The sequence below is a fragment of the Botryllus schlosseri genome, chromosome 11, assembly GCF_051294905.1.
Source record: "Botryllus schlosseri isolate E-star chromosome 11, Bs_hap1, whole genome shotgun sequence".
Lineage (NCBI taxonomy): Eukaryota > Metazoa > Chordata > Ascidiacea > Stolidobranchia > Styelidae > Botryllus > Botryllus schlosseri.
In genome coordinates, this window is record NC_137246.1 from 15,374,603 (window position 1) to 15,386,600 (window position 11,998).

Sequence of the window (11,998 nt, forward strand, 5' to 3'; positions counted from 1 at the left end):
AATTTAGAATCCTGTCGGGATCCGGATCCGGCACTCAGGCAAAAAATACTAATCCGGATCCAAATCCTGTTTCCGAGAAAACTGCTGGATTCCTGTCCGGTTTATATCAGAGATGAGAATGGATTATGATTAGGATTTGAAAAAAACGGATTTGTGAAATTTTGTCTGATTTGTTTTAGATTAGGATTAGACATTTTTCTGAATGGATTAGGATTTGGATTGGATTTACCGATTTTCTAGGAGATGTCGTGTGTCGTATGACGACAAACTTTATTCAATTCAGTTATCAATGTACTTTTGGTACACTACACTATGGTACACTAGGTGCCAATGAACATGAGAGGTGCGGCCCTACGCTAAGTTATCATAAATCAAGAGAATTGTTGGTTGTGAAAGAAAATTTCCAATTCCTCCCTTGCATAAGTTATCACTTTTACTGAATTTCAAGCTAGAATCGGATTAGGATTGGACACGAATCCATTCACAATTCCATTTGTGTGCCTTGGAATCAACTTTAATCAAAATACACCAACCAAAACTCTGTCAACAAAAGGAGTTCGTGTACCACCTAAGAATAGTACATTGAACGCTCTCTCTTTCATGCTGGTGACGTCATATTTTGTGATACGATTGTTGATATACAATGTTCTTTCCGATTCTCTACTAGTTGCTGACGATTACCCCTGACGAGTGTCAGCCGAAAATATTCGGGTTCATTTCAATATGAATATACTATTTAATTGAATTTGAATATACAATAAATCTGGATCAGGATGTGGATTAGGATTATAAGTTTTGGATTTGGATTGGATTAGGACATAGAACTTCGAAATCCGCTCATATCTGGTTTATATAGCTCAGTGGTTAGAATCCAAAATCCTGATCCTGTGCATCTCTAATGTAAACATATTTTCAAATACAAATGCGGTAATGAGTGAAGCTTGAGGAGTATTTGAAAATTCATTTCCAAGTACATATTCAAATCCAGCTTCAAATTAATCGCAAATTTACATAAATACGGATTTCTAATGAAAATCTAAATTTGATCTTATCTCCGGTAAATATGTGATTGCTGTATGCTTATCGATACCTTAAACTATTACTAGACAACAGAAATAAATTTTGGAGCCCATGAGTGTCTTAAGAACTCAAGAGTGTCTTCCTAAATACTATGTCCATTAGCCTATACGGCCATTCTGATATGTACTAGAAAAACCGGATATCTGTTTTTACAGGGGAATCCCCGTAGCTAGGGACGCCACGTTGGTGATATTCGAAGTTGTGAAGTTGTGTTGAGAAATAGTACTGTGCCGGTGCCGGGTTGGATCAATCGCTGCTAAAACCGCGAAACGCATATTGAATTTCGAATATACTTTATAATAAGAAAAACATAATTGGTCTATTAACAATATAAATTCAAAGGTATGGTATGGTTAGTAAAAGTATTATTATTGTCAGAAATGAAATAGGCGACACGCGACATCACGTTAAAGTTAGGCTTACCATATTTCGGAAATGAAAAAAGAGGACACTTTTTCAGAAATTTGAGACAAGCAAAACTGGAGAAGAATTCTCAAAAACAGGTAAATTTCACCCGCTTCATGATCGGTTGACTAAAAAAAAAAGGTCCTCTTTTCGCTCAGAGCTCAAAAACACGTTTTTCACTCCACATTGCTAGGTGGATGACTAAAAAAAAAAAAAAAAAAAAGGTCTTCTTTTCGCTCAGAGTTGAAATCACCACTTTTCCCTCCAAAATACCCGCCGGAGCTTCACTTCTGCGCTAATTTGCGGCATATCACTCGCAATTTCCTCTAAATCTGCCCTAAATTTTCAAAAAAGAGGACAAAATCTCAAAAAAGAGGACAAAAGGGCGTCCTCCGAGGACACTTTCAAATAAGTCAAAAAAGAGGACAAATCCTCTTAAAAGAGGACGTATGGTAAGCCTAGTTAAAGTAGACACCTGTATGGAATCGATTTCCTGTGCTTATACTATGCTTTTTTATTGTATTACTTTAACTTGGAGAATCATCGCTGCTCACCTGTTATATTAGGCAAAACGTATCGAGATTCCAGTAGGGAGTAGACAGAGTTCTTATAAGTAATAACTAAATTATTTTTAAAGGTTAGTATTTGATAAGTACAGTACTGCACTGAATGGTATAAAAGATATGGACAGTGTTTCCTTACTACCTACCGAGTCTATGAAGCGAATTTTTATTCCACTTTGGAATAGGGTAAGTAACCTCAATCGATTCTCTTGGTAGGATGTACCGTATGGTGAAGATGGTGTATGAATGTACAGTACAGTTGTACACTGCTGAATGCTTGCCAATTGTCTAGCGATCATCAGCAATCAATATAATATATATAATATTTTCAAGTTTCTATCACTGTATGAATGCTCGTTGGATTCAATCTAGTTATATTTATTTGACTTCTACCATCTCATGACACTTATTTACTTGTTCTAGTCCATGGTGGGTGTCTGATTGAAAGTGCATGTCATTACGACTGTATTTCTACCTGATCATTGTATTGCAATCTTGTGTTATTTAAACGAACCACTTTAACTTCCTACAAAATCTGGTCAAGCCCAGTTATATTGATCAGGATAGGTATCACCCAGGATTATAGTAATCACTTGCTTTAGGAAGATGTTGATCATTATTTGGATATGGAAATAGTCGCTGCATTCAACTTGATAATTTTGTATTCCTTCACTGCAGCCCTGTTAATTACTTTTCATTATTTCATGTTAAATTACTGAAAAAACTGACGTTACTCTTTGTAAAAAACCTATATAGAGAGACGGACAGTCACACATTTAAACATCTGACTGGTTAGTTAAATGTCCCAGTTCTTGTTAATATGTGCGTGGGCCGTGAAATGTCACAACTTTATGTGTCTCACTTTGTAGGCAGTAAAATATGGAAAGTCTTGCAATGCTTATATTTTATAGGTTACCGAGTTGACGATTGTAACAGCTGAAGATTACGATCTCTACCAATTGAATGGATCTGAATCCCTGATAAATCCTCTTTTGTCGATGTCCGAAGACATAATAAGAAGTCTGAAAGATCTGTCAGTGGTATGGTATTGTTATATTTCCGCCTCAATGAGGTTTGATATGCATTTTATAGTTTCATGTTCTCTTATGTTTACTTTTTTCTATCCTTTATATTCATCGTGCATGCCCCTTGCCAACTCTTAGTTTTTTTCTGGCAAAACTAGGCCTAGAATACTTACTTTTAACATACTTTTAAAACACTACTTGAGTATAATTCTATGACCTTACTTCTACTTGAGTACCGACAATTACTACCTCTGCTGATTTTAAAGACTGCTCCATGCCCTTCAGCACCTTGCTATCTTTTCATTGTATCTTAATCTTATGCTGTATTGATTGGAAGAAATTTTTAATAGTTAACCAAAACTGAAACCTATGTGATCAGAAATGGTCACTGTCCGACCCAAGAACGAGATTGGTATGATGGGCCAGCTGGACGGGGTCATATTTTCAAATAAGCTTTTAACGTCAGAATGTGGGGAATAATGTAGGAGGATACTTGATGAAAATCTTGAAAAAGAAGGTCAAACCATATTTTTGCACTTCAAATAACGAACATAACTAGAGCGTGTAATAATGTGAAAATTCTCTGTTAAAATTGAATAAAATAAGACAATAAAACTGGTCAGGGCAGCCATGTTTCAAATTTAAAGTTGATATCAGTTTCCTAAATAGTGTAAACTTACTTCAAGCTATTTCCTTCTGTCATGTGCAATTTGCACTCGGACACCAAACTGTTTTATGACTAGGTCTGCAAGCAAACCGTATCCCTCCGCTACCCCAGTGATGCCGTTGCAAAGCAAGAAGTAGACTTTTGCTCACAAAGCATGATGATGGCTGGAGAAAGCTTAGTGTTGGGATGCCATGTAAGTGTGCCGGATTTGACCTCGCCAATGTGTTAATTTTAACTTACTTGATCGAATGTCTAGATTTTATGTTCAAAGAAAAAATCGGATATGCATACTCCGCTAATGCCTCAACAAATGCAACTTTCCAGTTGCGTAACAGATCTATATCAGGTAGGCCTGTGAATTGAAGGAATACTATTTAGCTTACTGGTCTTCACATGCCGGTTTTAATATATTCATGTTGTAATTTTAGTGCCTGATACTTTTGCTTTTGGCTATCGACGATGCGGAAGTTCGAAAAATAATAAACTTAGGAATCGCTTCTACGAAGGCATTGACATCTTTGGCAACTGCAAACAGCTTACAAACTCTAAATGGTAAGATTAAATATCTTCTGACCTTTCGATGTTGTACATTTACAGAAGCATTTCCATTTTCGTCAGATTTCTTTCGGAGCCTTGCGATTCCTATTACCAGTTTCTACAATCTTGTTATTGTAAGATGTGACGATGTCAGCGACACAAAATTTCAGGAGGATTTACGTTGTGCGGTTGTAGTACTAAGACAGTCCCTGCCTATGTTGGCGACAGCTCTCCAAATGGCAATAAAATATCCTGATCAACAGAAAGCCATCAAAGGGAGAGACTATTGCGTGAATCAGGTATCTGTTTTATTAGAGAATAATCCCTGTTTTGAACCGATAACACTTCAAAATTTCAGCTCCACAAAGCGATCTTGGAAATAAATAAAAAGATAGCTTTGAAACACATCAGAAAGTCGATGTTTCCCGGTTTGAACCATGGCATCTTCCATGAACTTCTGAGCAGCATAAAAAACTTTCTCTCCATCGAGAACAGGAGTGATCCAAATTTGACTGGCTTGAGCTATATCGTGCAAAGCTTCATTCAACATGCTCTGGAGCTGTCTTTGAATCTGCCAAAGGGGTGAGTTGCATTTTACATCGTTTTAATGCAAACAGTGTAGACCAGCGGTATACATACGCTCTTCCATGCAGTGACAAGGAAACAAAAAACATCCACGTTCAATTGGTGGCGTCATGCCGCAAGCTTATGAAAACCGACCGGGAACTGGAGAATCACTGTAAAAATCAAGGCGGCAACAAAGAAAGAAACGAGCAAGAGACCAACGAAAAATGCATCAATCTCATCGCAGCGTCAGAGGCAGCCATGATTCCAATCAAGGATGCCATAATCATTTTCACCGTTCGCACTTTTGTCCCTATGGAGCGCCCTCTCGTAGACCTCATACAAGCTTGCATAGATCCAGACATCGGCATACTAGATGACACAAAAACCACAAACCAAAAGAAAGCTCGTTGCGAGTTAAAGGTCGACGAACTCGTTGAAAATTTTGTCAAGTACACCGAAAGCGTGAAGAGGGCAACCAACTTTTCAGCGTCATGCTGCGAAACACCGTCCATATATCTGAAATATGAAGAAGCCGTACGGCGCTTTGAAGAAGCCTCAAAAGCTGCTGGTGTTGCGATTTCCGAATATCGAGTGAATCGCAAAGAAAACGATTTGTTCGTATCGGAGCAAGTCAGAAACGCGAAAGATTATTGGACCGCTGTCTTTCACGATATAATCAGTCTTGTAGCATTATCGCTTGACTTGCGATGTTTACTCGATTACATCATGAAGACGACCACCGCGTAAGCAATTTAATTTTGTAATTGAATTCTCATAAGTGCCAGCTAATGTTTACTCAGGTATGCTGAAAAGTGCTTGGAGGGTGTCGTTAACTTGGACTCGAATTTAACCGCGGAGTATCTGCACAAGCTAACCGGACTGTCGGTACTGCTTGAAAAAGTCGGCCATGCAGTGGTGTCGAATAGCGCAACGCCGGTGTACAGGAACGGTGTGTTGTCTCATGTCAAGAAGCTGAACGATGTGAGTACTCTTTCCTGCACAGATGGTCAGTGATGAGGTACATCTACATTTTCTGAGTACTCAAGTAGGTTTTGCGGGTTTGGACTTGCTACTCAAGGCATGTCTTTAAACTACTTCCAATTTATACTTGAAGAGTTTCTTAATGTGCAGCTGCTTACCCTATACCATTTTGATTTTGGTTATTAGAAGGTAGTCTTAAGATGATTTAGTATCACTTGCATGAGTGAAATTTTCACAAGAACTGCGTGAGATAGAGCTTCTTCATCATAGTAACGGAATGTACTATCGAAGACTGCACCTATTTGTTGTGTAATCAGTAGGGCGATTTTTTGATATGTAAAAATATGTCAAAACTTTGTTAAAATTGTAGCGTTAGGTCAAAAAATTGTCAAAATTGTTTACAAAGTCAAAATTCTGCATTTCGTTTGTATCGTAAATGTTTGCACTGTCGGTGAACTTATCATTTGACATTTTGCAGCTTTTAGCCTACTTTATAGACCTACAGTTGCAGACGGCCCGTTATCTGCTCATTACGAATCATAAACGGCCAAATGAAACAATTAGGTTGACATGATGTTATGCTGAACGTACCGCAATATCCTAACTGAAGCAAGACTGCATGGGCATTGGTTCTTATATCAAGAAGCGCATGATGAAAAATTGTGATGTAGACAACATTGTCAGAATGAAGCAACACGCTGTGTACGTACAACTTCAGTGTTGGCAGCCAACAACTGCTGATGTTGAACGCTCTTTCTCCATTCTTGGCAATGTACTTAGTAAGGACAGACACTTTCTACCCGAGAATGTAGGAGTATCTTTCGTTGTTGTACTACAACAACAAATTTTAATTATTTCTACCATAAAGTGTGATGTAGCGACTGGAATTCTTCATAGGTCCAGATTTCGTTAAAATAAAGTTTTTCACGTAAAAATTTGTCAGTTTTTAAGTGAAATAAGTTTTTTCAGGCCAAACTACTTCGTAAGGACAGACAGTTCCAACCAGAAATGAAGATAAGTAGTACAATTTTAATTCATATACATAAGGTCGAAATTTGGTCAAAATTTTTTTAAGGTCAAAAAATGTTAAAATATTGATTTTTCCTTATTTTAGGTAAAAAATCGCCCTAGGCATCAGTCACTTTGCGTTAAGTGCAAAAATACATCTTACAATTTACAAAGTAGCCATCCCCTATGAAATGAATTGCTAAAAGTATGTGACCCAGTCGACCATATCTACTTTTTGAAATTACTTGAGTACTTTTCAGGCTAATTTTATAATTTTACTTGAAGTAGTTTCAACTTGTCTTGGATATTGCTGCTTCTAGTTGAGTGGCCCAAGTAAAAGTGGAAGAAGTCAAACAACATAACCCCTTGAGTAACTAGTCCAAGTAGAAAAAATCTACCAAGCAACTCAGAAAACGTATAAGCACTTCATTAATGACCACGTCTGCTTGCAATTGAATTCAAATTCACGGCATTACTTCTGCCAATGCTTGAGTAATATACTGAAGATTAACTATTCAGAGCATCGCAAATTGTACCGGCTTCGGTAACGAGCTGCTGGAGGATACCGGACGGGTTGAAGCGCAGGGAATGTTCACTGCTACCTTGAAAAATCTGCTGGAAACTCTGCAGGCGACCTCGCGGGCTATCCTGTCCGATTCAAACCATCCGGACATCACCAGCGCCAGACGAGAATTCGTCAGATCCGAAAATGTCAGCGTACTGAACTCAGATTTAATGCTTTTCTCGTCGGAAGATGAACGGAATCTATCTAGGGCCGAATTGAAAAACGAACGCCACACAGTGATAGAGACTTCGGGCAAGAATGACGACAGTGCGTCTCGCAAGTCGTCGGGCAGCATTCCTGCGTTTAAGCCGTGGGTTAATCCTATGTACTTTCGAATGCAATATTGGTTTGATGCATTGAATTTGCCCACTGTGATCCCGCGAGGTTAAGACGAATTGGAAAGGATTCAGACTAGTATGGTGATCATTCGAGATCGTGCAATTACACTTAGGGTTGATTCGGTACTCAGATTCAATTTGTCTTCTATTTCAATTACATAGGCTTCATCTGCTGTCTGAATTGAATTTACTGATTCTATCATTTCGATTGGCGGTGCACCGTGGCATAATATAATATAGTATAATATCTTTATCAAAAATTTTAATGATGCCAACAAACTACGGCTGTTATTCTTGAAATATTGTTGACGAAATTGTAGATGAAAATTTGCCGACGAGTGAGTAAAACCGTCAACATCCTCTGAGATCACGGCCCTGTTAGGACAGAGGTTTTAGCAAGGACCGAAGTTCTGATCCACACAGTGTGCGAATTCCACCCAAAAGGACACTAATATTCGATCGTCTTAGACCTCAGTTGAGAATTAATGCGACATCCACATCCTCAGGTCCAACCCCGTTGTCATCAATTTGCTTTCGTGTCTGGATGAAGATGGCGATGAAGAAAGTACCGCAAACAACCTGGAGAATGCTAAGAAATTGGTGGGCACCAACGGACAGATATTCTTGGCTTAACACTTTTCTACTTACAAATCTCTGTGCTATAGTTTTCAGAAGCCTGCGACTTGAACTTGGAAATCGCGCGGAACACGCTTGTGGAATCGTCACTCTGTAAATTACCGAAGCAAAAGGGCTTTGTGATGAAGGTTTGATGATGTTCTTCGAATCCATTTTTCGACTATACCAAGTAACCGGCATCCCGATTCGCCACAGAAAAGCTCGGAAGCAATCCAGACTTTGAGAGACCTCATCATTAAGGACATTGAAAGAATTACGGAAGACAGGGGAGAGAAACGCGATAGCGTTCTACTATCGGAAGATATCGAGAGCTTAAACATCCTTGCAGCTCAATGGTCTCAAGCGTCTTCAAAGCTCACCAATGAAAGCATGACAGCACTATCACTTTATGTCGTCCCGATCAGAAGATATTTCGTGTATTTCCTTGATGTCTTAACCGACGAACAAAAGACTTCAGTCACCAAGTCCCTCGTGCCTTATCCGGGATATAAAAACATACTGTTGGACAATATGGCGTCGGTTATCAACTCTAACGAATGGGACGACTCTTCTTTCGCCGATTTTAATGTCCACGAGAAAAATGTGGGGGAACTCATACGGCTGGTGAATGCAGTAACGGATTTAGTTCCGTCGGAAATAGACGAAGACAAGCATGGTGATATAATCAGGCTTTGTGACACAGTGTGCGAAGATTGGGAAAAGTCATGCAACGTCAAAGAGGTCAGATGTGAGCTCTACGCCTGCTTAAGTTGCTTCACTAATTTTCTATTGCAATGTAGGAAACGCAGGCGCTTATCGAAATGATCGCATCAGGCGAATGTGAGCCAGCTGACAAAGTTTCTCTTCAGCTTCATTGTCTCGAATGGAGCTCAAAGGTACCTACATTACTGCGTTTTAGCCGTTAGTCCACGGTGTTTGCATCTGTAATGATTTGTTACGGGTTTAAGAGCGTGCTGGTTGATGATTAACCGTATCAATAAATGTAATCTTGGGCTTTCTTGGCGGTTCAAGTAGTTATGGTAAATTTCAAATGCTGCCGTAAATCATCTGCTACAATCCACCTGGGAAACGGGAATGTTTCAGGTGTAGTATCCAATAGGCGCCCAGTATGGCGTGATATGTTGTTGTCTACATGGAGATCGTGTCAAAAGCCTAAATTTCACCGTCACAACTCACAAGGTATCTTCCTGTCATTTCGGGTTCGGGCACTTGCATGTCTAGAAATTCGCAGGATTTATGTAGTTTCATTCGTATCTCGCCCGCCCAGTGTTCGCATTTTGTTACCTTTAGTGGACGCTTATGACCCTCTATCCATTACTCACCGCAATGCTTCCCCATCGAGCTGGGATAGGAAATAGCAAGATTGTAATAAACATTAACATTATAAGATATGTAACATTACGGATACCTGAAACTCAAGGTCTCCGCTTACTGTATATTTAAGATCATAAATCGGTATATTGCTGACGATGCTATTCAGATTCATACGATACACGTGAATGCACTCAAAGCGGCCAAGCTTTTGTTGGCTGAATTCGAAATAAAGTTGGAAGACTTTCCTCTCACTTCTGTAATTTTGAATGCCAACGATTCGAGGGCAAAAGACATTGCCAATTACAAGCGCACGCTGGCGAACTTGTTAGAATATCACGGATCTTACAATTTCGGACAGGATTCTATGGTGAGATTGTGCACCACAATACCGTTCAAGTGGTGGCGAACATTTCTTACACGTTATCTCCTTTCTTGAGACCGCGACATGGAGCGATAATCTCAAGTTAACGAAAGAAGTCATGGAACAGATATTCGACTTTCTGTCTTCTATAAGGTTGTATGTCTGTCTTCATGTCTATACTTTCATTTATCAAGCTCCATTTACGTTAGGTCCGCGGTGCCGCTGATATACCATCATGGTCACTCCATGTTTCATTTGATGCACTTACACCATCTCTTCTTCGTCATGCTCGCGTACTTGATGCTCGCAAAGAGTCATGAGAAAAAGCATGCGCCAGGTCGGTAATAGCCTGTCACGTGCAACAGTGTTTCCGCAGTACGATACAAGTCCCGAAAGGAAAAATTATACTACCTTAAACGTCCCACGATTTCTCTATTCTGCCATGCAAATGCCAGTGAATTGACACTTATAGTAAAGTTGTGGTGAAATGACCATTAGAGCTGCTTCATAATTCTATAATGACACTAAAATTGGAAGAGAAGATGTGCTCTTTTGAGTATGATGTGTTATTTACTCTAAAATGTTTTGCTTCCCGGGATGTGCAATTGTAAGGTTAACAACTGGAGTTGCAATTTGTATTTGTCCGTGTTAGGCCTCTGACTTACGAATTTTCTGGAAATCGGGTCTAATCTATTGTAAAATCGAACGGTTCCATACGAAAAGTCTATCGAAATCAGCATAAAAAACCATGTTTTCAAGTCGTACAATCATATGAGGTAAATTGCATGGATAATCCATCCACGATGATAGGTTTTGAACTTAATTGGTGTTATCTCCGCTGTTGCATGTATTCGAGGCAGCCAAATCAATACTACATGGCTCGCATTAAATCACGGTGCGGCGTCGGCACTGCTGGTGTAGTGGTATCATGCAAGGTTCCCATTCTTGCGACCCGGGTTCGATTCCCGGGCAGTGCACAATTTTGCAGGTTTTCTTGCCAACTAGGCCAATAGCCAATCATCCTTCCCGATGCATTGTTTTAGATTTCGGCGACAGGCCCACGCTTTCGTCAAGATTAAAATCTCTGAAGGAAGAAAGAGAGCGTCAAAGTGATTCCTTGAACGATCTTCTTCAAACTGTTCCCAAGCTTGATATTTAGCTACACGCTGCAACCGGTCTTCCCACATCCGGTATTAGTATAAAGCAGTAGGCTATTACTACGTTTTAATGTTGAGTTAAATTTCAAATCATAGATTTCCAATCGGACGTTGTCAATTCTACGAGCATTTTTATCATGTTGAGTCGTTGGTGAAAAAAGCAAGATCCGTGCAACTGTCTTTCTGGACATGGCAATTTAAAATGCTAAAAGTGGAAACTTATTATCGATTGTTGCAAGAACTTGAATGTGCTCGATGAATTTTCAACTGCTTGGGCATACGAAACAGTCGAACGCCATGTATTGAGTGTACCTAGTTGCTGTAGACGTTAAATACTTGATGGAACACTTGTATCATGCATAATTTATGCGAACGTGTATTGTGTGATTTTACTTTTATAAATATATTTCATTTGTATTAAACGTAGCTTTCCCGCGTAACGATCGACCTCTGCTGCGGTACGTCCCTTTTAAAGTAGGTATCCGTACACTCTCGCTCAAACTTTTGCGTATGACTAGAATTGTATTTCCCGCTTCTTCGTCATGGCGGTAAGTTGCATTTTATCTCTATCATAAATATAGCGAGTTCGCAGTGTTACTGATGGAATATATGATCATGTCATGGTAAATGGCAGTTGGCAATTAAATATTTACAAACGGCAATGATCTATTTTACAACCGACGGATCTTGAAGCAGTAGCGATTTGTCTCAGTATGGAGTGCCGCTGTTGTGATGGTTCGATCAGTACCGTTCTCACTGGAGTGGAATCACGCGGAAACTAGGCCTAGCCTTCA

General features: G+C 39.4%; 1 protein-coding gene and 1 non-coding gene across 2 annotated transcripts; both read left to right on the forward strand.

The window, feature by feature from the left end:
* Positions 1–1,287: 1,287 nt before the first annotated feature.
* LOC145451149 (uncharacterized) lies at positions 1,288–11,866 on the forward strand. The gene is made up of 18 exons (XM_080329652.1): positions 1,288–2,234; positions 2,960–3,088; positions 3,817–3,933; positions 3,997–4,086; positions 4,169–4,292; positions 4,359–4,576; positions 4,636–4,859; positions 4,931–5,587; positions 5,645–5,825; positions 7,353–7,708; positions 8,243–8,336; positions 8,402–8,500; positions 8,568–9,092; positions 9,152–9,247; positions 9,853–10,053; positions 10,124–10,200; positions 10,257–10,384; positions 11,091–11,866. The coding sequence occupies exons 1-18, from the start codon at positions 2,169–2,171 to the stop codon at positions 11,204–11,206; spliced, it is 3,498 nt and encodes a 1,165-aa protein (XP_080185778.1). The 5' UTR covers positions 1,288–2,168; the 3' UTR covers positions 11,207–11,866.
* Positions 10,954–11,024, forward strand: Trnag-ccc (transfer RNA glycine (anticodon CCC)). Its single transcript has one exon. It is a non-coding gene; the product is annotated as a tRNA-Gly (tRNA).
* Positions 11,867–11,998: the final 132 nt, after the last annotated feature.